The sequence below is a fragment of the Neomonachus schauinslandi genome, chromosome 4, assembly GCF_002201575.2.
Source record: "Neomonachus schauinslandi chromosome 4, ASM220157v2, whole genome shotgun sequence".
Classification (NCBI taxonomy): Eukaryota; Metazoa; Chordata; class Mammalia; order Carnivora; family Phocidae; genus Neomonachus; species Neomonachus schauinslandi.
In genome coordinates this window covers 63,674,132-63,700,371 of record NC_058406.1, presented here as the reverse complement: position 1 = coordinate 63,700,371, position 26,240 = coordinate 63,674,132, and the positions used below count along the sequence as shown (strand labels likewise).

Here is a 26,240-nt window from a genome sequence, read left to right as displayed (position 1 = left end):
ATGATGATCAGTTAAAAAACTGTTTTTGAGCAACATCAGTATTAAATACAGTCACCCAAAGTAATGTCTCTGAAGTGATATTTCTTTGGTATGTGTAAAGGAAATGGTGTGGGTATTCCACTCTTCCCTCTGGGCACGGAGCTTACTACCACTTTGAGACTCAGCCTCTAGTTGGGCAAATCTGAGTGCCAGCTTGGATTAGGTTCCCTTGACCTTGATTTCCCATATTTTCCCCAGTATCTCCACTCTATCACTTATCACAACTATATAACCATCTGTGTGCTTATGCCTCACCCACAGGGTCGTAACATCCCTGAGAGTTCCAGTTTGGGGGTTTTTTCTACAACTTTTTTTTCCCCCTACTACAAAGCCTTATAATACATTGCTATTCAATTAACTTTTACTAAGTAAATAATTCAATGAAGTGAGAAATTACAGGGACCTAAAGTATGACTAGGATATAAAAAGACAAATGGGTAAATTTAAGTAATAAAAAGATAGAATGTGTACAACTTGCCAACCAACTGTATCTGGGGATTTGGAAAGATTTTAGGTTGCCCTGGTTTCTAGATTAAACAAAGGTGTGCTCATTTGGGCTACTACTGACAGTACAGAATGTAGAATATAGGAAGAGTACATTTGAAGGGAAAAAGGAGATCCACCAGAACATGCCTACCACCCTACTGATCACCCATTCATCTACGTTATTTCTATACTTGGTAAATTTTATCGCTTGCTAAGACTGCATTCCTAATGACCACCTATGTTATAACAACTCATTTCTCTGGCTAACTCCCCAACTATAATGTAAGATCATATAGGGCAAAGATTTATTTGACTCCCAAAAACCTAGTAAAACAATATTTAATTGAATTGAATGTGGACGAAGATGTCCAGGAGAGAGCTGGATATTCTTAATTGGGGCTTAGGAAAAAAGTCTTGGCTGAAATAAAGCTTTAGAAAATATTGTAACACAGGTGGTATTTTAAAGCGGAAAAGAGGAATAATTTTTGAAAGAATGAAAGACAGAACTTTAGGATACCCAGCATTTAAAGGGCACACCAATCAAGAGGAGACAATGAAAAACACTGAGCAGGAGCAGAGACCAAGTGAGAATGCAATGGTAGATACTACTGATTATGAACCAAATAGCTATTCCTAACTTCTTTCTCGCTTAACGGATACCAATTTCTTCCAAAATAATGAACTCAAGGAAGGGGGAGTTTCCCCAGTCCCGGGGGAGTGACTCATGGTTAGTTTAAATCAATCATAGTAATCACATTTCCTTTTGCCAGTGATTGGTGTAGGGGTGGCCAATGAGATGTAAGGGAAATGCTCTGGGGAACTTTAGGCAGACTGTCTTCCCTATAAAGAAATACCTACCCAGGAGAAACCCCAGCACTGCCTTTCTACTTTTGGAAAATGAAAACACAATGCTTGTTATCTTACAACCCTGAAGATAAACATCTGTGACACAATGAGAATGGTAGAGGGTAAAGAGAGCAAGCGCCTGGGTTCTCAATAGGGTTGTTGCATCTCTGAATCAATCCTGGAACCACCCATCATTGGACTTACTGTTAGAGAAATTCTGTTACTTGAAGGTGAAAGCATCCTGATACCACTAATGTCCCAAAATCAAAAGGAGGAGCATTTCATGAAGGATACAGGAAAGTCAAGAAAGGTAATAGAAGAGTACCCACAAGAGTGATTTTAGTTTCAAGAGTTAAAGGTAATCATGGTAAGCACTCAAAAAAACATTAACTATGTGCAAGCACTATTCTAACAAGACTATAACCTCATCTAATCTCTCACAATCCTCTGAAGTAGATGTAATTATAGGCAACGAAAAGCAAAAGCCAGAATCCAGGGAAATGAACAAGAGGGGCATGAAAATAGAATAGTAAATTTAAACATTTCAAGAAAGTCATCTGAAGGAAAGAAGAGAATTATATATAAAGGAGGGAATAAAGGAGGTTTTAAGATGGTCAAGAGAAGAAGAAAACAATGTAGAGGAAAATGAGATATATAAAAATACTTAAGAAATGATTGTTTAGGTAAGGTTCAGAGAAGATAGGAGGGTTTGGTACCAAGAGTATAAGTAGATAAAATTTGAACAAAATGAGAAGTGGGCTCTGAGATTAACAGAAAATAGGTAAGGACCAATTTATAAATTTGAAGACAAGAGGATGGACTAGGAAGAACAAGAAGTTCATAGATGCTAGCCATGTTCTTTAAAAAATTTTTTAAAAAGGAAATCCACTACTACAGAGCTAAGAATGAAAGTAGAGCATTTGATAAGAATGGTGATGGTCTGGCATAGCAGTTATGAGAAACAGGAAGGAAACTGATCGGAAACAAGTGAGATTAGTAAATTGGACCCAGCTGAAACCAAGAAATCATGATGAATAAACATTCATTTCTTTACAAACATTTTAAGGACCTTCCATATGCCAAAGCACCTTTCTAGGTACTGGGGATACAGTTTGAACAAAAATTCCTGCCTCATGTACTTTACGTTCTAATGGGGAAGATAGAAGATATTTTTTTAAGAATTTTTTTTCTTTTTTTTTAAAGATTTTCTTTATTTGTCAGAGAGAGAGAAAGAGAGAGTGTGCACAAGCAGGGGGAATGGCAGTGGCAGGCAGAGGGAGAAGAAGCCTCCCCACTGAGCAAGGAGCTCAGTGCAGGACTCGACCCCAGGACCCTGGGATCACGACTGGAGCCAAAGGCCCACGCTTAACTCTGAGCCAACCAGGCATCCCTATAAAGATTTTTTTTAAAGATCTTTTGAGAGAGAGAGAGAGAGAGAGAGAGAGAGAGAAAGCAAGCATGTGAGAGTAGGGGGAGGGGTAAAAGGGGAGCGAGAGGGAGAGGAAGAGGAAGAGAATCTCTAGCAGACTCTGTGCAGAGCATGGAGCTCCACTCCAGGCTCAATCCCAGGACCCTGAGATCATGAGGAAACCAAGAGTCAGCCGCTTAACTGACTGAGCCACCCAGGCACTCCTATAAAGATTTCTTAATAATTAAAAATATATATTTTTAAAGATTTTATTTATTTATTTATTTGAGAGAGAGAATGAGATAGAGAGAGAGAGCATGAGAGGGGGGAGGGTCAGAAGGAGAAGCAGACTCCCTGCTGAGCAGGGAGCCTGACGCGGGGCTCGATCCTGGGACTCCAGGATCATGACCTGAGCTGAAGGCAGTCGCTTAACCAACTGAGCCACCCAGGCGCCCCAATAATTAAAAATATTTAAAAAAACACTACTATATGCAATGTTAGATGATGGTAGGAGCTAAGGAAAATAAAAGAATTAAAATTTTAGATGGGGTGGGCAGAAATGGCTTCACAGAGAAAATGGTATTTGTACTAACAAAATTGCTATTGACTAATATAGGAAGATAGAAGAGCTGAGGGGTGGGGAATTGGGGAGTTCAATATTGGACATATTAAGTTTAAGATGCTTATTAAACTTACGAATGGTAGTATCTAATAAGCAGTTGGATATATGAGTCTAGTATTCATAGAAGCAGTCCAGACGGAAGATGAAAAATTGGGAGTAGAGGTGAAATTAAAACCTTGAGGCTAGAGATTATACTAGAGTGAATGTGGATGGGGAAAAAAAAGTTCCAAGGACAGAGTCCTAAGATCCACAAATGCAGTAGTAATAATAACTATTACTAGGAAGGTGGGACCCTCTCCCTTATCCCCAGGAGATGAATCTTAATTATTCAGAACCAAGTACGTTACTTGCTAGAGTAAGCCTGTGATTCAGCTTTGGTCAGCACAAGGTTAGTCCGATTGGTGTTCAGGGGAAGCGGGTAGTAGAAAGGTTTCCTTGCTTTTAAAGACAAGAAACTTTCTTCTCCCACTTTACAGTTATGACTGCATAACACTGGGAACCATGGCAACCCTTATGCAATCATTAGGAGCATTAAGCCACTAGCTGAGGATGGCAAAGGGCAAAGATGAAAAAAACATGGGTATCTCATGTATTGCTGAGCTGTAAATCAACCAGCCGTAGGGCCACTCTATGCCTGGATTTTTTGGTTATTATTTAATACGGGTTTTCATTACTTATGGGAAATAGCATCTGGTTATAATAATCTCATTTTTAATTTTCATAGCAATGCTTAGGGTATCAAAAAACAAACTGAAACTCAGGGGGTGCCTGGCTGGCCCAGTCAATAAAGCATATGACTTTTGATCTTGGGATCGTGAGTTTGAGCCCCACGTTGGGCGTAGAGTTTAATTTAAAAATAAAAACAGATTTAAACACAAATGAACAAACTGAAACAAAAAAGGTTAAAGTTGGCAAGGTTAAATAACCTAGCACTTAGATAACAAATGGTGAACTGAAGCTCATCTAACTCCAGTGTCTATTTTAAGTGATTAGGAGTTGTGGATTTAGAGTGGACACTACTGAAAGACAAGGGGAATGGGAGTTGGGAATTCTTTTTTTTTTTTTAAGATTTTATTTATTTATTTGAGAGAGAGAGAATGAGAGAGAGAGAAAGCACATGGGGGGGGGGGGAAGGTCAGGGAGAAGCAGCCTCCCTGCCGAGCAGGGAGCCCGATGCGGGACTCGATCTAGGGACTCCAGGATCATGACCTGAGCCGAAGGCAGTCACTTAACCAACTGAGCCACCCAGGCGCCCTGGAGTTGGGAATTCTTGAAGGGACTGGCAAACTAAGGCCAGGAAGTAATAGAGATTGAAAGAAAAGGGAAGTGTCAGAAGAACAGATAGAGTAGATTAGTAAACAAGATAGAGAGTTCTTCTTAAGAGAAGAATATTAGAGTTGAAGATTTTTATTTTTTGAGTAGTGTGAAGACTAGACGTAGGTTATGCCAATGAGAGGGAATGTAATTGTATGAGTGCTCAGGGACTGATTGGTTACTATTTACTAACACACACTGTGGCATGCTATTTTATGTACTTGGGATTCAGTGCTAACTAAAATACACAAGATGTTCTGTGGAGCTCACACTTTGGTGTGAAGGACAGACAATAAACAAGCAAACAACTAGAACTTTGGTGAATATGGAGTTGCTGGTCAGAATAGTCAGAGGCACTCGGTAGCATCTGATTTGAGATGAAATTCCCTGGTTGTGGCTTGGCTAGCAACTGAGGCCTTTACACAGGGTTGCACACAGAACACAAGTGAATGAGAATCAGGATGACAGTAACTGGCAATTATGTGAGTATTCCAAATAATTTTACATATGCACACTCAAGAAGTAAATGTTTAATGAATGAATAATCTGATCATTAAGTTTCTTCCATTCCAAGTCTTCAACCCATTACTAAATAAACTACAGGTTACTTTTTTAAAGATTTTAAGTAATCTCTACACCCAACGTGGGGCTCAAACTCACAACTCCAGAATATTCTTTGTTAGACTGATGCAAAGAACTATCTGAAAACAAAGATGGAGTCTTTGCAGTGATTCATGGTTTCATTCAATATTCACTCCCTAGAATAAGCTCCATGAGGGTAGGCATATTTGTCTATTTTGTTCACTACTGTATCTCCAGCACTTAGAACAATGCCCAGCATTTTTACTGAATCGAATAAATAAGCACCTACTGGATGACAGGTATTATGTTAATCACAAAGGTAAATAAAACAGTTCTCACCCTTAAGGAGTTTACCATTTTAAAGGCTCTAAGTAAAAATCTCTTGGTCTTCACCTGCATCAAAGTACATCCTTAAAGAGCAAGGTTGTTAAGACTCTAAAAGCATTATCTGTCCTGGATAAAAGAAATTTACTGTAGGCTTCATATGATCTTAAATTTAAAAAATAAACTACCATTCTATCTTGAAAAATTAGTATTTGTATCACTAGGTACTACAATTAGATGACCTGTTATAAACAATGATTATGGTAAATCAAAGAAAAATAACAATTTCAGATGCTCCTTTTAAAAATTTTAATTCCTTCTTTTCATTTTCCAATCCTTTCAAATGTATCTTAACAAAAATGAAGTGAGAATATCAGTTAATATGAAGCAACATAAAAGAACAAACAGAATCAGAAGGCAAATTCCAAAGAGATCACTGCTATAAATAGAGACATGGAAATGTCAGGACAGAGAAGCAAAGTTCCACTAAAAAACAACAACAAAACTGTATGCCAAGTGGGCTTTACATCTCATACCCACCCATCTTCAGTTAAGGATTTCATTGGCAAAGATCCTCTTTCAATAATCTATTTCAAAGCATAAATGTTGTGAGTAAAGGTAGATGTCCTGATTACAAAAATCAAGATGTTTTTGGTTTTGGTTCTAAGAAGCAGAAAACCTCCAACTGAAATTTAACCCAATCACTGCTGCTTCAGAGTTCTTTGATGAAATTAAGAGCACTGGATTAGGAATCTAGTGTTGACTCTGCAATTAATCTTGTCACTCTGTGCATGGCTCTCAAGCAATCCAGGTCACAATTTCCTCCACCATAATATGACAGAAACAGATTAGATGATCTTCAAGGTCTTTCCAAGTCTGCTATCCTAAGAAAAATTGAGTGAAGCTTCTTTTCCATGCTATAGAGCCTCAAAAGCCCCCAATATTCATAACCACATATTCAACAATTTGAACTATAGCTTTGCAGGGAAGTGGTAACTATGATAACAAACAATTCAATTTGATATTAAGATTTTACCAACATAAAAGCACCAAGCCATACTGGGCAAACCAAAGAGTAAGATTCAGTCCTCAACCAGCCCTCTTTTATACAGAGAGAAAAGGGGAGAGAACAAGACCTCTGTGTTCAGAACATGTACTAGTCTAGCTGGGGAAACAAAATTTAATTAAGCTAAATTCTGTATTTATTAAACTTTTTGCATAAGAGGGCAGTTTTCAAACTGATAAGCGTAAGAATCAACTATGATGCTTTTTTTTTTCTTTAAATAAGAAATGTGGATTTCCTAAAACAAGTTTCATTAGGCCCAAATATCCACATTTTTAAAAAACACCCAGATAATGCAGGGTTTTTCTCAAACATACCCTTGTTTAAGAAACACTGCCCTAGCTTAGATCAACAAAAAACTGATAGGGTTAAAAAACAGAAAATGCTTCTAGGGTGCCTAGGTGGCTCAGTTGGTTAAGCCACTGCCTTCGGCTCAGGTCATGATCCTGGAGTCCCTGGATCGAGTCCCTGGATCGAGTCCCACATTGGGCTCCCTGCTCCGCAGGGAGTCTGCTTCTCCCTCTAACCCGCCCCCCTCTCACGTGCTCTCTCTCTCAAATAAATAAAAATTTTTTAAAAAAAAGAAGAAAATGCTTCTAGACCTTGAGTTCTCTTGACTAAATGCCCATAACAACTAGAGAACAAACTATAAGGCATCAAAAATTAGCAAAAGTCTGATGGAGCAGTTATACTTCAGTGGCTCTCAAGTGTGGGCTGCACTTTAAGGATCAACTTAGGAAGTTGTTACACATACAGATATAGACCAGTGAAATCAGTCTCTGGGAGTGGGGGCTAGGGCTCAGCTTTAACATTTTCAATTAGCAATAATTGTGTCTCGGATATAGCAGCTCCCTGTAACCAATGCACTGAATTAAGTAAAAGATCAATGGAATTGGTTAGTCAGGTTAAGGTTCATGAAAAAAGATGATTTTAGGGCGCCTGGATGGCTCAGCTGGTTAAGCAACTGCCTTCGGATCAGATCATGATCCTGGAGTCCCAGGACTGAGTCCCGCATCGGGCTCCCTGCTCGGCAGCATTATATACCAGGTTTATTCTAAGTTATTGGGATGTATGCTATAGATTTAACTAAAATTACTCAGGAACTGGGTGGTAAAGCCAGTTTTTTGAGACAGATGCTGTCAGGAGTACCAAATTTTCAACCCAGCATTATCCCTACAGTAAGGGAGCATTACGGTATATCAATAAGGGCAGGCAGCTCTGAATTTTTTTCACTAAATATTGATATTCAATTTCCTATATATTTTATGATGCTGTGCTGTATCTCCCCTGATCCTGGTCAAAGGACAGATCCTGCTTACACACAGGCTGCCAAAAGATGTGTGCAACTAGCCAAACACTATTTATATATTCAAAGAGGCCCTGTGTATGATACAGTAAGGATGGTCCTTCTCTCATTAAATTTGAAGAACCCTGTAAAGTTGGGAAACAGTACTTTAGCAAGTCCCTTTCTCTTCCCCCATATATACCCTCTGCCTTCGCTGAAGGGCAAAGAAAATTTTTCTTATTTTCATGAAGAACCTTTGTCTCAAGCATTAATTGTTCTAAAAGATTAAACTATAAAGAATTTTAATTTTCCTAAGAGTCTGATTTTAAAACTCTTGGTATGCTTTTTTTGGGAGGTGGGCTATTTTGTAGAGGAATCCAATATGCCAACAGTACAAACACTATCATAGATGCTGTGTGGTAATACAGAGGAAAAATTAAAATTAAGCAATCCTTTTCTTGAAGAGCTTATAATCTAGTAATGTGGATTACAAACACATAAATCCCCTAAATAATGTATTTGAAAAATAACACTAATCATACCAAATATGTATGTATACACATACGCTCTCACACATTCACACAGCATAGAGCACTATGTATATTTTAGTAAAGCATATTACTAATCCAACCAATGCAATTAACACAGAAAAACAAGCTTCTATCCTATTATACAACATATGGGTTCTTTAATTTTGTATGTAATATTTTTATTACATCAAGACCTGCCTTCTCATGAAGAACTTTGGCATATATCTTGATAAAAACAAATGCAAGTATTTTTAAAATCTAAGTAAGAAATACTAAGTTGTGAACCACACCACAGAAATTACAGAGATCCATTTCATTACTTGACTTTTTATAGATTCTTCCATTCTTTCAACACACGTTGCCTGGGTTCAGATCACTAACACTAACATGTGACCTTGGGCAAGTTAGTTAACTTACCTGTACCCCAGCAAAATGGAGATTTTAATAAGCACCTCATAGAGGTATTGTAAGAATAAATGAATTAAATACAGATAAAGCACTTAGAATAAGGCCCAGTATATAGCACTAGCCACTATAAGCTATTGCTGAGTGTGCTATGCAGTAAAGACACAGAAAAAGACATGGCCTTTATTGTCACCGACCTTACAATTTAGTGGGAATTCCAAATAAATAAGTGATACTATGCTATTATTGCCATGATGTAGTACATGACAACAAAGAATCCCTAAATTTTAGAGTTCTCTACAGGCTTTCTGGAAAAATGGAAATTACCAGGCAACAGTAAAATGGAAGAGGTGGGAAGTGTACCTGACAAAAAGGGAGCTCTGCAGTTATGGATAAGTGAGAATGATGAGGATAATAAAAGTCTGGATTTAGGGCAAATCAGTGATCATAAGCAATATCCTAGTATTCTTCAGTCTTCTTACAGCCCTTAAATCAGGACACACTATCAAATTTGGCAACCAAATTAGATAAGAAATTTCTAATAAACTGAGGGTGAGAGGATAGTATTTTAATTTCTGAAAGGGTAACAGACAGAAGTCACACTGTAAAAACATAAGACTTTTTATTATCCTTTACTGTTGGCTACTTTTCAGAAACAGATTAAATTGCCCTCTCTTTTTGGTATGCTGGTAAAAGGAAGTTGTGTGACTTACCAAAGGGCACATGGGTCGTACTTGAACACAGATCCTCTTGGGCCTAGTCCAGCGTCCTTTCCACTATCTGGGGCTGCCTCCAGTTTCAGACACTGGTCAAACTGTTTTTCTCCAGTTAATTTGTGTTAACAACTTTGTTCTCTAAAATATATGGGTGCCTGGGTGGCTCAGTTGTCTGCCTTTGGCTCAGGTCATGATCCCAGAGTCCTGGGATCGAGTTGCACATCAGGCTCCCTGCTCGGTGGGGAGTTGGCTTCTCCCTCTGCCCCTCCCCCCCCAACTCATGCACTCACATGCTCTCTCTCTTAAAATAAATAAATTTTTCTCACAAAAATAAAATCTTTAAAAAAAAATAAAATGCTAATATATACTGCTTCCATTCACACCTTAGTCTGAAATAGAATTCTAAAAACTCAGTCAAAAGGGATATAAAAGTCATTAAACCAATAACCAACCTAATGATCAAACACCCTAATGACATCCTGGACTATTTAATTTGAAGTGGCAACTTTTCTTCTCACATCTAACCTGAATCTGTTGTGACTGTGTACTGAGGAAATATTGGCCTGGTTTAAATGACACACAGTATATAGCATGAAGTTATCAGATCCTTCTGGCCAAGAGTTATTAGGAGATAGGTGATCGGTAGAAAGTTGAGGCAGGAAGCCTGTCCAATTTTGTCACTCTAAAATGCCTGTTAAGGGAAGCCTGGGTGGCACAGTCAGTTTTGCATCCTACTCTTGGTTTCAGCTCAGGTCATGATCTCAGGGTCATGAGATGGAGCCCCTTGTCAGGCTCTGAGCTCAGCGCAGAGTCTGCTTGGGACTCTCTCTCCCTCTCTAAAATAAATCTTAAAAAAAAAGGGGTGGGGAGGCACCTGGGTAGCTCAGTTGTTAAGTGTCTGCCTTCGGCTCAGGTCATGATCCCAGGGTCCTGGGATGGAGCCCGGCATCGGGCTCCCTGCTCTGCAGGGAGCCTGCTTCTCCTTCTCCCACTGCTTGTGTACCCTCTCTCGCTGTGTCTCTCGCTGTCAAATAAATAAATAATCTAAAAACAAACAAACAAAAAAGCCTGTTAAAAAAGCCATAATGGATTAGGGTGAGGTGGGTAAAATCCATAATGGACTATTTTTCTCCAATAGCTAAAAATAAGAATCTGTTACTATTTCACAGATTTAATAAATCCAAAGTGAAAATTGTGCTAAGAAAAAAATCACAGTCATTTGGTAACCAGTAAGTCAGAAGGTAAAAGAAGAAACTTGCCAGTGCATTTAATAGTCCAACTTTTATTACATTTGCTAATCTTTTCACTCTGTTATTTGGTAAATCTAAATGCTCCCTACTATACTTCTGGAAGTTCAAAAACACCAACTTTTGCTTCATCCTAAGGATAAAATATGAAATACCAATTTCTGTGGTAAGAGTCTGACTATAAAATATAATCCAGGCAAATATTTAGCCAACTCTCAAAGCATAATAAGCCAATTTTAGATTATTAGCTATGATACACCCACTTTTAAGAAATTTACATTGCCAAAGGGAATAAATTTAGTCAAGAAAAGCCTGATGTTGGGTGCCTGGGTGGCTCAGTCCTTTGAGCGTCTGCCTTTGGCTCGGGTCATGATCCTAGGCTCCTGGGATAGAGTCCCGAGTCGGCCTCTCTGCTCAGCGGAAGCCTGTTTCTCCCTCTGCCTGCCGCTCCCCCTGCTTGTGCTCTCTCTGTCAAATAAAAAAATAAAAATCTTAAAAAAAAAAGCCTGATCTCATCAATTATAACAGTAACAGAAAAGTACAAATGGCTTTGAGAAGAATGAGTGGACTGAGAACTCACATAGCCTAATCAAAAGTTACTGATTAGTTTTCCCACAATTCAGTTGCTCTAGCAGGATCCTGGGGTTTACCAAAACTAAGATTTGAACATAACTGCAATTCAAAAAATGTACATGGATTATCCTTTCTTTATTATAAAATGCCAGAAGCTGAATTACATGTTTATTACTAGTTTCCATTTGCACAGCACTTTCTGGTTTCTGAAGAGCTCACAAATATCTCATTTGAAGACAGTAAAGGAAGTTATGATCATCAATGCAGATGAGAAATCTGAGACACAGAGACTAAGTTACTTGCCCAAGGTCACAAAACCAACTAAAATGTAGAGGCAGATTTTTTTCAATATGCATTCTTTGAACAAATATCTAAAATGCTGACTAGGCATTAGGGACTGGTCAATGGTAGATAGACAGTCCTTATTCTCCAGTTTAAATTCTAAAGGAAAAGAAACAATAAACAAGTAAACACATAGAACATAACTTCAGATAAACGCTATAAAATGATAATGGGATAGTGATTGCAGAATGGCACAACTAGAGGTCCGAGATGGCCTAAGGAGGTGACATCTGAACTGAGCCTCGAATGATGAGGACATATCATCCATGTGAAAGTCTATAAAAGCATCCAGGCCAGGCAGAAGAAAAAACAAATATAAAATCCCAAAGGCAGCAAGTATCTTGGACAGCAAGGTGAGTGAAGAAGAATGAAAGGGAGGAGTATTTAGAGACAGTAGCCTGATCATATGGAGCCCTTACACCACTCCAGGAGAGAGGATTTAAAGTGCAATACTTGGGGCGCCTGGGTGGCTCAGTCAGTTAAGTGTCCAACTTTGTTTCAGCTCAGGTCATGATCTCAGGGTTGTGAGATGGAGCCCAGTGTCGGGTTCCCCACTCAGTGGGGAGTCTTCTTCTCTCCTTCTTCCTCTCCTTCTACCCTTCTGCCCACCCCCGCCATGCATGCTCTCTGAAATAAATCTTTAAAAAAGTATAATAGGGGGGCGCCTGGGTGGCTCAGTTGGTTGAGCGACTGCCTTCGGCTCAGGTCATGATCCTGGAGTCCCGGGATCGAGTCCCGCATCAGGCTCCCTGCTCAGCAGGGAGTCTGCTTCTCCCTCTGACCCTCCCCCCTCTCATGCTCTCTCTCTATCTCATTCTCTCTCTCAAATAAATAAAATCTTTTTAAAAAAAAAAATAAATAAAAAAGTATAATAGGAAGACAAAGATTAGATGATCTGATTTGTTTTAAAGGAATCATTCAAGCTGCTATATGAAGAAACAACTGTAATATAATCAGGTAGAGGCTTGAACTTCAAAAGTACTGGTAATGGATCCTTGTTACTTTTGAGAACTTAACATGTATATTACATATTTTTATAATTTCATAATTTTAAAAAAGCAAATTGTAGAGATTTAAAGGTGGAAGCAGAAAAACCAAGTAGAATACTATTACAGTCCAGGACTGAGGTGATGGTAACTTGGGAGTAGTAGAAATGAAAATTAATAGAATTTGGAATATACCACGAAAGTATGGTAGAGAGGTCTTCCCAATGGAGAGGAAGGGGCAGGAATGAAGGCTGACCAGTGGTTCTCAATGTCCTGGTTCCAGGACAGTCTACAAATAAACTACAGATGAAGGGCCTTACTTTGAATATTTAGACACAACGAAAATAGAAATAAAGTTTGTTTGGAGGTATATTATATCACTCTGTGGTTAACATTACGTTGATCAGAAGGACTGGTATATGTCCAGTTAATAAAATACGAAAAAATCAATTGATTAATAAATGTCATTTGTTAGACAAACTTTCTCAAAACATAACTGAAAAAATTTTGTTTAGCAATACCCCCAACAATGCTTTTAGTCTTTTTTTTTCCAGTTATACTTAAATCTGTAGTCCAATACATTTGCTGCTTTTCCAAATACAAATCCTCACCCCTCCAAATTTAAAGGGATAGGTATGAACACTGAAGAAGATAATCAGAGCTATTAATGGTTAAGACGGTAGGAAAAGATTCGTTGGAGGAAAATGACCGCCCACTTGTAGCTATATGCATGTATCTGTCTAGTTATCTGACTTACTTAGGGCCCTGAACAAGCGGACACATTAATTACCAGGAAGACCGCAACACACATTTCTTCCAATTACTCTTAAAACTAGCAATGGGAAAAGTACTTTTTTAGCCCTAATTCACAAAACATAAAATGCCAAAACTGGTAAAGTTCACTTAGATAACAGAAAATACACACACTTAAAAAGTTATCCAGTCCCGGGATGACAATTCAGAACATTACATTTGGGTTCTCATAGGCAGGGGCTGGGGTAAACTACTTTTAGGGAGCCACAAAGTCAATTTTGGTCAAGAGATGGATGTTGTTGTTAATTATAAGATGACCTCAATAAAACTGGCCCTGGACAAATACAGTATTAGGTTATTAAGTGTAGTTACAACGGAATTTTACGAACAATCACGTTTTTAAGAGGCAAAGGGCAGTCGTGATTTCACAGCCTCATCGACATTACACAAAAATATCGAAATCAGCTCGAGAACTAAGAGGCCTCTAACCTGAATTCACCCCCACTTGTGATAAAACAAATCTGCCAATCTATAAGTAAAATACAGGGACACTTTACTACCCTGAAAATCAGGACGAGATCCCGCCAGACCGGGCGGACGTTTTCGGAAACATCTCCGCTTGGCGTCCCGGGCGCACTTCTACCGGGGACACTCCTGGTTGCGGCGCCCTCGAGATACTGTAGCGTCGCCCTTACGCCTGTCGACGTGACTCCCTTTCCTATGGATACACAGAATGACCCTTGGCGCAAAATTCACCCACAGTCCCTCCCCGAGTCTGCAACCAATAAAAAACAACTACTCTTTCTTCAGGTCTTAAAAAACGCAAGCCAACCGGGATCACCGCACTAGTCTCACCCACCACCCCGGAAGTACAAGCAACACAGCTTCAACAAGAGAATGCGCGTAGAGGAGGCGCCAAAAATAAATCCCACTCTCGCGATATCTTAAACACAAGTCTCGCAACATCCTTCTGCTTCTCCTTGTTTTTCAGCCCCATCCCCACACCAGTTCGTTGCTTCAAAACATCGCGAGATTTTCTCCTTTCAATCTCCGCCCCTTTACGGCACGATGGTCGCACAAGAATGTGATACAGCCTCGACGGCCGCCATTTTCTTTCTTTCTTAGCAGTTGGCTGAGGGAAGGTGTCTGCGAAGAAGCGGCAGCGGCCACTATAGCGTAGACATGGCAGACTACTCAACGGTGCCTCCACCTTCTTCTGGCTCAGCTGGTGGTGGAGGCGGCGGCGGTGGTGGTGGAGGAGTTAACGATGCTTTCAAAGATGCGCTGCAGAGAGCACGGCAGGTAAGTCTGGACCGCGCGGCGGGATCCGAACGCTCATGGTAATTGGCCGCTAGCTGTGTAGGCCGCTACTTTTTCGCGCATGAGGAAGAGGAAAGAAGTGCCCTTCCGGGCTCTGAAATGTGAGGAGATTTATGGTTCCCCACGTTGGTAATACAGTTTGGAGGCTGGAGCTCGGTTTTGTTTATCTTGGTGTCTAAGCCACTTAGAACCCCAACGCGTGTTACGCATAGATGGCTTTAGGTCTGTAGCTTCTGCGGCAGTCGCCCTTCTTTGAGGAGTTAGCTTGGCATTTTCTTTTTTTCAGAGTGAACATTCTCCTCCATGGGATAAAGCGCGTTTAGTTTTTACACAATAGTGTGGAAGGTTCTGGTAATGAGTTTGGGAGAGGACTAGGGTCTGTCCTCAGGAGCCATAGTAAGGGAGGGATATGTCAGTAGAGCAGTCTTTACAGCTTCCAGCTCATTCGAGCTCTGTCGAAATTAATCTTTCGGTATCATTCTCTTTCATATCTACGAGGAAGAGACTTAAGAGAGCACTAGTATCCCGTGTTGGAATCCTTCCTCAGAGCAGGATTTACGTGTCAGTGTGTTCTACCAGTCCTTTCCCCTTATTTCTCAAAATGGCTTCAGGCCCATTATACCCGAAGTTTCAGTTTGAATCTGCCTCTCTGTTCAGAGTCGTAAACTGACCAGACCTCTTTGTATTACGTAGGTGCGTACATTTGCCCTGAAGGCAGTTCTTTCCCAAACGAAAGCTGTTTAAAAAAAAAAAAAATTACTCCAGGAAATTTAAAGGCTTCTTAATTTGAACTTTATTAGATAGTCCATTAACATAACTGTAACTAAAAAGGTATGGTGTTGATATGGAGTTGTATGTAAGCAAAATAATTTTATTCTCGTTATGACATTTTTCATATTAGGTGCTAGACATTTTTAGATTACAGCGTTAAGCGAACGGGAATCAGAAACTAATTTTGTGGTATGTTTTGTTTGCGTTAGGAGTTAACGTTGTTAACCTTTTTAACCCTCCAGTTCCATTAAAGCATCATTTGAGTCAAACTGCGTAAACTCTATAATAATGTAACAAATCGCTCTTATTTTTATGTGAACACATTATAATTAAACTTACCTATACTTGTGTATGATCAGAAAGTCAAAAAAGTCACCATTAATACTAATTGTGCAACTTTTCACCTGAATTTTCTTACTTCTGAACATTTTTGGAATAGCGACTGAAACATATATAATGACATAAACGGTTAGTGGGTTATTATTAGATTGGTTGAAAGACTCACCTGAATTATTTTATTCGACTGGTGTATTGAAATTAATTTGTGCTGCACATTGTACTTAGATATTAGAGATTTTTTTTTTTTTACTGTGTGAATTGTATTTCTGCCTTCTAGGAAGTGATGATACAATCAAGGAACCAAATGCAAATGAATAGTAGTATCTGATTAATACTTTCAGAGAGGAGTAGACAAAAATGGGCACCGTTAATTTATCCACTTGTTCTGTAAACATTTATAGAGTTCCTGCTGTGAGTCAGGCACTGTACACAACACCAAAGAGTGGGGTGCCTAACTGCCAAAGGACTGATATTTTAAGCAAGGCATTAAAGAATGAGTGAAAGTTTGATCAGTGGAGAAAAGCAGCAGCATGTGCAAAGGTATGAGGGTTTTTGGAATGACAGGAACCCAGGAATGAAGTCACTGGAGGATAATGGTGGTTGGGGGAAAGAGGGTGGAAATTGAGGTGAGTACAGATGGATACAACTTCTGAAAGACTTCATGTTGCCATGCTTTAATTAAAAATTGGACTTCATTATTTGGCTAAGCTGTAATTTCCTGATTATGTTAGATGGCTTAATTTTTAAATACAGAAATTGTCCTCAAACTGGATTTCTTGTACTCACTTTTTATGCCAATAGGTCAGCTGCCTCAATGCTCTTGCTGTAATGATATGATTTTTATAGATGTCTTGCTGTAATAATTTGGTTGTTTCTTTACAGAATTGATCTTAAGCCTGAGATTCCTAAATTTAGCTTTTGAGTTGAATTTCCCTTTCTGATTACATTTGAAGATGCCTCCATATGTCAGTTGTAGCTGCTTGTCTGATATATATAAATGGAATACAGGGAGGAGTACTTGGACTGAAGAAACAAGTTAGGTTAATGTCTGAACTACTTTTTCCTTATCTATAGTAAAAGCATGCCGGATTATATTTCCAAAATCCCCATCTAACCTTAAGTTTCTTTTCTTTGTCCAGCGTATTATGCTGTGTTCTTGGAAGGAGGAGGTATAAGAACAGCCTCTTGCCCTCAGAGAGCTGTGTACTAACGGGGATGCTATTGGCTTTTTTAACTGGACGGTTCTTTGTTAATGCAGGACAAATGATTACTACCTAGCTCTTTCTGCCATCTGGTAATTTAGACCAAGTTGCTCATTTTTCCAGAGAATTCCAGTGGCTTATTTTTTAATGTGAAATTTCCAGATTTTTTAAATACCCTCTGAGCTAAATTCAGCACAGGGGCACCAGATTGCTTCTCTAGTTTAGGAACCATTTGAGAGATTTATATTTGTGTATTTCAAGCTGTAACTCCAAAGGGTGGGGTTGGCATTCTTTGGTTAGGACTTTGGTGATCACACTAAACCAGTTTTGTCTCTGAAATACTGGAAAAGCAAAATGTATCTCTTTTTTTCTCCTTGACCTTATGAAGATAGAAGTGAATCAGGCTGCGACTCCATGATTGGTAGAACACAAATGAAGCAAGAGTATCAGCCCTGATTCTTTAGCTTCTAAACAGCTATTAGTCTTTAAGTACTCAGTTATTCTTGAAATCTCTTCCTGGATTATAAAAGTGATTCAGGCTGCATTATGTTTGAATGCAATGAAAATTTTATAAAATAGAATTGTTGACTTTTCAGTTACCAATAATTTCTGCTGAAAACGAACACTTGAGTAGGGTTTTTGGGTGTTTTTGTTTTTGTTTTTGCTTTTGTTTGTTTCTACATTTTGTGACAGGATAGCAAAGCTTGATTATGATAAAAAATTCTTCTGTTGTAGGAGGGCACAGTGATAAAAAAAATGGTTGTTAGTGTTTTTACTAAGAGCTCTTCTCTAATGTCTCTGTACTCTTTCTGAAATTTTAAAATGGTGTTACTGATTTCTTTTGAATGAACGAAGTATCAAGCTTTCATTTTCATTTGGATAGTTTTAGAACTATTCAATGAATAATGGATAATCAGGAGGTATAAATAAGTATCCTTTCTATATGCAGAGTTTACTTGGAGTTCAGGGAGTGGTGTTGTGCAAACTCATGCATTTATAAAAGCTAACTGCAGAAGGTATTCACAGGTTAAGATCATCAGTAGTTACTATCCTGTCTGGCCTGAAATGCTTTCTTCTCTAAAATCAGTGCCGGGCAGTGTATTTAAGTTCTGAGGAACGGTTCAGATGTTAAGCGTTTAAAACTTAAGGGGTGGAGGGCGCCTGGGTGGCTCAGTTGGTTAAGCGACTGCCTTCAGCTCAGGTCATGATCCTGGAGTCCCTGGATCGAGTCCCGCATCGGGCTCCCTGCTCGGCAGGGAGTCTGCTTCTCCCTCTGACCCTCCCCCCTCTCATGTGCTCTCTCTCATTCTCTCTCTCTCAAAAAAAAAAAAAAAAACTTTTAAAAAAAAAAAAAAAAAAAACTTAAGGGGTGGAAAAGCAGTTGTTTTCAGGTATGATGAAACCTTTCAGAAAAGAAATAAGATTTTAATTAGCTGCTCAAAGACATGGAACAGGCTTTTGAGAAAGTGAAAGGATGATTAAGGAAGGTTAGAGTGAGCTTTTTTTTTTTTTTTTTTTAAGTAATCTCTACACCCGATGTGGACTGAGGTCAAGAGTTGCATGCTCTTCCGACCGAGACAGCCAGGTGCCCCCCAAAGCCTTTTTTAAATCAAGCATTTTAATATTTAATCCTGATATGCTTTGTGAGGAAAAGGGAAATCTGGAAACCCCAGGAGGTACTGTTGGGAACTGATACATATATTTAATTTTAAGTGATATGTATGGATTTTAAGACTCAAGTCGTTGAATATACTTATCCTTTCCAGTTTTCTAATTATAATGAAGCATGAAGCAGTTGGTTTAGTTCCACATCAGGATCCCTTTGGGGGAATTCTAGGCAACAGAAGTTCGAATTTTCTGTGTAATTTTTTAACATGGAAAATTTCAAACATACTCAAAATTAACAGAATAATCTAATGAACCTCCAATGAGCGTATCACTCACCTTTGGTGATTACCCCCTTAGAGTAATTAGCATGGAGCTATGTAGAAATTGGGACATCTCCACCATTGACTTACCATGTAACCTGGTTAAGTTCCCTCTTGAGATTTTTTCTGCTGTAAAATGGATCACTATCTCACTAAGTATTCTCACCTCTTAGGATTGTTTGATGATTGAGTGACAAAATGAGTATAAAACATATAGTATGGAGTTTGGCCTATTGCTGGCACTCAGCAATATTAGTTTCATATCTCTTTCCATATAAAGATGGAGTAAAAACCCACTGGTTGTGTCCTGCCTTGTGACTTGAGGCTGCTATTTTTTTATATGATGTTTAGTTAAGTGCAAGCAATTATTTGCCCCACTCTAAAAAAGTCTTTAAGAATCTGTAGCTGAGACTTTTCTTAGAGGTACAGCCTTGCAGACTTCCCCCACCCCCATGTTTCCGTAGAACAGGATTGTCTGATAGAAATATGATGCAAGTCATATATTTTATTTAATGCAGCATACCCAAAAGGTTACCATTTTGACATGTGTGCAATATAAAAAAAAACTGAGATGCTTTCCACTCTTTGTTTGATTCAAGTTTTCAGTATCCATTTGTGTATTTAACACTTAATTCGAGCTAAAACTGAGATGCTTTCCACTCCTTATGTTTGATTCAAGTTTTCTGTATCCATTTGTGTATTTAACACTTAATTCGGGCTAGCCGGATAACCATGTGTGGCTAGCATCTATCTTATTAGACAACACAGTCTTAGAATCCCATAAAGTGTTCACATTCTCTGTGCCTACAACAACATTTTTTGAAGAGTCATGGGAAAGAGCCATGGAGAAGATAGAATTAGGACCACATTTTCCCCAAAGCTATTTATTTGTTGGTCAGTCAATTCTGAAGATTCCTGATTACTTCTTTGTTCTTACAGAGATTTATCAGAAGCTTAATTCCAGATGATGGTTATGTTTTTAACTTTGAAGTTATTATTGGTAGTAATACATTGATCTGTAATTTTTGTTTTTCTTTGAAATTAATTTTTTTGTATTTGATACTTAGCATATGTATGTATGAGGGAATATAGCACTGAATAGTGTAGATATGTTATCCTTAATGATGGTGTGCTTTTGTTTTTTAAGATTGCAGCAAAAATTGGAGGTGATGCTGGTACATCACTGAATTCAAATGACTATGGTTATGGGGGACAAAAAAGACCTTTGGAAGATGGAGGTAAGTTATAGTCATAAGTATTTTAATTGTTTCACACACAGGTTAGTTGAAGGTGATTTTCAATATTTTTCAAATGTTCTTTTATTGGAACGTTACTTTTATAATGTTCTTAAAATTGTAAGGTTTATATTGGCCTCAGGAGGAAAGGGGGGGGGAAAAGACCTTAGACAAGGTAGGTAAAATTTTGAGTCAATCAGCCAGTTTTGTCTTTGTAGAAAACAACATTTTCTCTCTTTGAGGATTGTGCCAGATTGACAGTTTGCACAGACATCTTGTTAATATACTGAAAAGAACAAAAATATAAAATGTTTAGAAGACATTTCACTGGTTTTTCTCATCATACGTGAATTAATCTTTAAATGCTATGTTTTCATTGTTTTGCTATTTCAGATTTCACTTTAAAGGTTGATGTTGCTATAGCTTGCTACTGTAGTGTGTTGCAGGTTATACCTTTTTTTATGTTACTTTTTTTGTTTTAGTACCTTGTTTTGTGTTTCAGGTTTAACTCAAAATGTGGCTTAAAACAGATTTACAGTGCTTTGTATTTTTTTAAAAAACGTAATTGTTGAAGCTTCTGAACTTAGAAGTCTGCAAGTTTTTTTTTGTTTTAGATGTATGAATTTTGATACATTTTCTTTTTGCCCTTTTATTTACTTAATTTTTTTTTTTTAAGGAGGATTCTGAATGAGCCTATAGAATGTATTTGTAGCTTTTGACCAGGTGTACTTGGTTTCCTTTTATTTAAGTGTCTTTCACATTTATAGTGAGGTTTTAATATACAAAAAAATGAGCTAATGATGCTTCAGATGTTGTATGTAATGTATTCTTTTTATTTTATGTGTAGATGGCTCTTGGACAAGTCCGAGCAGTACAACACACTGGGAGGGAATGCCCTCTCCTTTTAAAGGCAGGAATTTTTATTTATTACCTGTGTTTAGTATGTAAACGTGAAATAAACCAGTGGATTCTTAAATGGACACAAATAATTCTTGGATCATGTGTCTGAATTTTTGCTGCACAACATTCTGATGTTTAATCATTTAAGTTTGAAGGGGGGAGGAAAATGTAGTACTTTCAGATGTAGGTTGTCTATTCTAAGGTATGCATTGTATTCATCTGTGTAAAGGATGTAGATGAAGGTAGTCATGTAGTTGCTTTGAGTTTTTCTGCTGAAGCGTATGCTGTGAAATGTTTGGTTAGGAACAATAGAATAGTTTAGATTGAGATTGCCTTGTAATGTGATTTTTTTATTTATTTATTTTGCATAGCCTTGTGGTCACTGTCAGATACACTCAACTTTGATATGTCAAATTTTCACATTTTGATAGGTTCTGTTTTTCTTCCAGTCTTCAGTTCCTACAGTGGGAAGCATCATTAGCCTTTAGCATGTGATATTTTGCTAGTAATGGACCTAAAAACTTTGTCTTGTATCATTCTAAAGTGCTTAACATACATTAAGGTCAGTGATTTGATACAATCAAAAAGAATTTTTTTTAAATGTCTGTGCATCTTTTAAACATGAAAAGAATGAAAGAAATGTAATGTTTCTTTTGATTACTAAGAGTTTGGGATAAGTTTTGGCACTTTTGGTTCAAATGATCAACAATTATCCTCAGCTATTTCAATAAGTGTTTACATTGATACTTATTCTTGCTTGGGCACTGGTTAGCTAAGTCTTATATTTGTATTTATTGGCAAAAAGTTAAAAGGCTCTTAATTTTGCAGATCAACCAGATGCTAAGAAAGTTGCTCCTCAAAATGACTGTAAGTATTTTAAATTGGGTTAAAAGCTAAAGTAACTGGATTTTAATATCAGGGTTTTGTGCCTGGATTTTGTTGGGTGTCTTTGGAGTTAGTTGATGGCCATGAATATTTTAGAATGAATGTCTTTGTAAATATTACTTCCTGTCTTCATAATCTCCCACTTCAATTATGGCCAGGTATATAGTAATAAGATTTGATTGCTAAATTATTTTCATATTCAATATATTTTATAACTCCATTTTTTAACCTAAGCTTGTGCCCCTTGAGAAGGAACAGTTTCTGTGTCATTGTTAAAGATACCTGCTATTTCACTGACTTTTCTTGCCCACTGTCAATGTTTATTTAAGTATTTTACATAAAATTTTACTCTTAAAGGTGGTGTTTTCTATGTGTATGGGAAAAATTTTAGTATTGCTTGATATGATTATATTGTTAAATATGTGTGAACTTAAAGTTTTCATTTTATTTGATTTTTTGGTAGCTTTTGGAACACAGTTACCACCGATGCATCAGCAGCAAAGGTATAGTGAAATGCCTTTCAAAGAGTACTTCGCAAGTTTTAGTTGAACGGTCTGTAAAAACACAACCAAGTTAGTGTATAGTGAATGTGTCTGTATATTTTTTTTGTATATTCATTTCTCTCCACTTAAGTTGATATAGAATGATCATTTTTCCTTTTGAGTGAGATGCATTTGTAATTTGGAAGGATGGGAAGAATTAGCCACATATTAGAAGTAAAGTGAATGAAAATAATTGTTAAAAAAACATTCCCTGAACTCCACCCCAACTCCTTTGCAGTTCATGCCTTCAGACTGTTCATCTGCCATACCCTCCTCACTTGATGTGTGTCACCTTAAGATTCTGACTTGAACTACTCAAGCTGTATTTTGACTATGAATATGTGCCTGAAAACCTAGTTTAAGCCATTAGATGTCCATTTTTATTAGATTACCTTTTATATGTAAACAAATTCTCTTTCTTTGAAGGAAAACGTTAGTTTTTGTCTTTTGTTAGCAGGTCTGTAATGACAGAAGAATACAAAGTTCCAGATGGAATGGTTGGATTTAGTAAGTAGCCTAATTTTTAAAGCTTTGAAAACAATCAAAACATACTTTACAGTCTTTACCAAATAATTTTTTTCTTTTTTCTTTACTAGTAATTGGCAGAGGTGGTGAACAGATCTCACGCATACAACAAGAATCTGGATGCAAAATACAGATAGCTCCTGGTAACGTTATTCTTTTGCTATTTTCAGAGTGACTGGAGAACTAGGATATTTTTTTAAGTAACTACTGAAAAGGATGTTATAATCTTTTCTTGGCCTAAAATATTTTTGGTGTTTTTTTAATTGCAGACAGTGGTGGCCTTCCAGAAAGGTCTTGTATGCTAACTGGAACACCTGAATCTGTCCAGTAAGTATGAAATCATATGCCTGAGGCCAGCCTCTCTTTCCTGCTGAAAAAGGACATTGCCCCTAAATAGAACTGATTTTCTCCTGCACTATTAATTTTCCCATTTTCTAGGTAATTTCTAACAAGATAGAAAGATGCTTGAAAATCCCTCCATCTTAACAAAACCTGTCCTTGAACCTTACATTTCTATTTCTCTGCCTCCTTACACAATAGAACTCCTTAAAAGGGGTAGTTCACTTTGCCATATCGTTTGCATCTGTTTTCATTTTGTCTTGAACTTGTGTGAATCAGACTTTTATTCCCATGGTTCCATTAAAATTGCTCTTTTCAAGATCACAAATGGCCTCTGCATCATTCCACCTATCAACATTGTTTGACACAGTGAACTACTTTCCTAGAGATATCCCCTCCCTAGCTGCTCTTTCTCAGGCATTCTTGGTTGTCCAGCTTTATCTTCCTGGCCTTTCAGTATGAAAGTGCCACAAAATTCAGTCTTCTTACAGTCTGTCTACATGTACTCTTTAGATGACTTTATTTACTCTTTTATAAACTTTTTTTTTTTAGATTTTATTTATTTGACAGAGAGCAACAGCGAGAGAGGGAACACAGGCAGGGGGAATGGGAGAGGGAGAAGCAGGCTTCCTGTTGAGCAGGGAGCCCGATGCGGGGCTCGATCCCCAGACCCTGGGATCATGACCTGAGCCAAAGGCAGATGCTTAACTGAGCCACCCAGGCGCCCCTGTAAACTTTAATATATAGCTTTACATATCATACATTTTATGTACTCCTAAATTTTTATTTTCAGCCTTGCTCTTTTTCTAAATTCTCGACTCCTATCAAGCTGCTCACTTAGTATTTCCACTTATGTCTACTAGACATTTGAAACTTTAGATTGTTAATAATTGTTTTCCACCCCATTCCCAGCATGCTTTGTCTTCTCATCTCAGTGTATGGCAACACTGTTTTAATACTTTTATCTTTTGGAGGGGGGCACCTGGTTGCACCATCGGTTAAGCACCCGACTCTTGGTTTCAGCTCAGGTCTTGATCTCAGGGTTGTGAGGTCGGGCTCTGCGCTTAGCCCAGAGTCTGCTTGAGACTCTCCGTCTTCCTCTGCCACTTCCGCTACCCCCATCCCTGTACATGGGCACTCTATCTAAAATAAATAAATAAATCTGTTTTTAAAAGTACATTTATCTTTTCTTGTCCTTCATTTATCCATAAGCAACTCTCTTTGGTCATTTTTCTTCATAATTTATTTGGAATCCAGCCTCTTGCCACCTTCTATACTATCACCTTGTCTGTGACCATTTTTTTGTATTTCAACATGTTTCCATTCTTTTTAGCCTTGTTCAGCAATAATCTATTCTTAACAATAGTATAGCCATATGATCTTTTTAAAATGTGAATCAGTTCATATCATTACTTTGCTCAAATCCTCTAATGCTTCACCACTTAGAGTAAAAGTCAGTGTCTTTATCATGGCCTGATTTATCTGACACCTTTCTCACTTCGTTTTTTACCACTCTTCTTCCAACTCTGTTCAAGCCCCATTTAGCTTCTATTCTTTCAGCACACCAAGTACTTCTCATCTGAGTCCTTTGCAATTTCTCTTAACTCTTTGGAATATTTTCCCTCTGATATTTTCAGTTACTCCCCCTCTTCCTTTACATTTTAGTTCGAATGTCTCCTTATCAGTAAAGTCTTTTACGTCTGCTTTGCATAAAATAACATACCTTTATGCACACACATTCTGTCCCCCTTATCCTGTTTTGATTTTGTTTATAGCACTTAACCAAACATGTTGTTTTTAGTTACTTAATAAAGGTGAGCTATACCAGCAGGAACCCTGTGTGTTTCATTCAGTGTTGTAACTCTATTACCTAGAATAGTACCTGGTATATAGTTAACATTTCTTAAGTATTTTTGAATGGATAAATAAATTTTAATGTGTGAGTGACCAAAGTGACGTCTTAAAATTGGAAATACATCATTTAGTTAATTGGCAAAATAGCTTAATTCTGAGATAACTTTAGAAGTAGAGTGGGGAAAAAAAGTAGAATGCTACTTCTTGGAAATTTAGGACTATCCTCAAAAATACTGCAAATTACATACCTAGAAAATTTATTGCATAGTTTCATTCTTCGTTTCTGATGGCATTTTCTCTTAATTAAAATTCTTAAATTAGCTTTAAGCCACCTAAACCTGAATTGGGATGGGAGAAGTACCTGCTTAAATTATTTTGTATTTCTCTATTTGGATAAACTTTTGAGTATGCCATAACTTATTGTTTGACTCCTGATTTGTTAACAGATCAGCAAAACGGTTATTGGACCAGATTGTTGAAAAAGGAAGACCAGCCCCCGGCTTCCACCATGGTGATGGACCAGGAAATGCAGTTCAGGAAATCATGATTCCAGCTAGCAAGGCAGGATTAGTTATTGGAAAGGGGGGAGAAACTATTAAACAACTTCAGGTATTACTTCCTAAAATTACTTTTCATCTGTTTTGAAGCCAGTTTCCTTCCACTCCCCTTTTGTTAATACATATGATTTCTTTGATTAATAGGAGCGGGCTGGAGTTAAAATGGTTATGATTCAAGATGGACCTCAGAACACTGGTGCTGACAAACCTCTTAGGATTACAGGAGACCCATACAAAGTTCAGGTAAACTTAAGTTTATATCTTACATAGAAGGATTTGGGGGCAGAATAGGCAGAACCCATATGAATAATTAGTGTTTTGA

The 26,240-nt window shown here is 37.8% G+C and overlaps 2 protein-coding genes across 14 annotated transcripts in view; one reads left to right on the top strand and one right to left on the bottom strand.

Moving 5' to 3' along the window:
• The window catches only part of DNAJB4 (DnaJ heat shock protein family (Hsp40) member B4), a 44,069-nt gene extending 29,824 nt beyond the window's left edge, over positions 1–14,245 (bottom strand). Inside the window, exon 1 of the mRNA XM_021678179.1 lies at positions 14,082–14,245. The gene's annotated coding sequence lies outside the window, so the exon portion shown is untranslated. The remainder of the gene's footprint in view (positions 1–14,081) is intronic.
• A 280-nt stretch (positions 14,246–14,525) lies between these two features.
• FUBP1 (far upstream element binding protein 1) overlaps positions 14,526–26,240 on the top strand; it is a 32,757-nt gene continuing 21,042 nt past the window's right edge. For 5 of the 13 annotated variants that reach the window (XM_021678169.2, XM_021678164.1, XM_021678162.2 and 2 more), the window contains exons 1-10: positions 14,602–14,823; positions 20,229–20,319; positions 21,164–21,226; positions 22,045–22,083; positions 22,565–22,604; positions 23,098–23,150; positions 23,240–23,311; positions 23,438–23,495; positions 25,808–25,970; positions 26,063–26,161. In XM_021678169.2, the coding sequence (XP_021533844.1) occupies positions 14,704–14,823; positions 20,229–20,319; positions 21,164–21,226; positions 22,045–22,083; positions 22,565–22,604; positions 23,098–23,150; positions 23,240–23,311; positions 23,438–23,495; positions 25,808–25,970; positions 26,063–26,161 (798 nt within the window). In that variant the 5' untranslated portion in view covers positions 14,602–14,703. Of the gene's footprint in view, positions 14,824–20,228; positions 20,320–21,163; positions 21,227–22,044; positions 22,084–22,564; positions 22,605–23,097; positions 23,151–23,239; positions 23,312–23,437; positions 23,496–25,807; positions 25,971–26,062; positions 26,162–26,240 lie in introns of all 13 variants that reach the window. The other 8 variants (XM_044914543.1, XM_021678176.2, XM_021678168.2 and 5 more) reach the window with 4 other exon arrangements.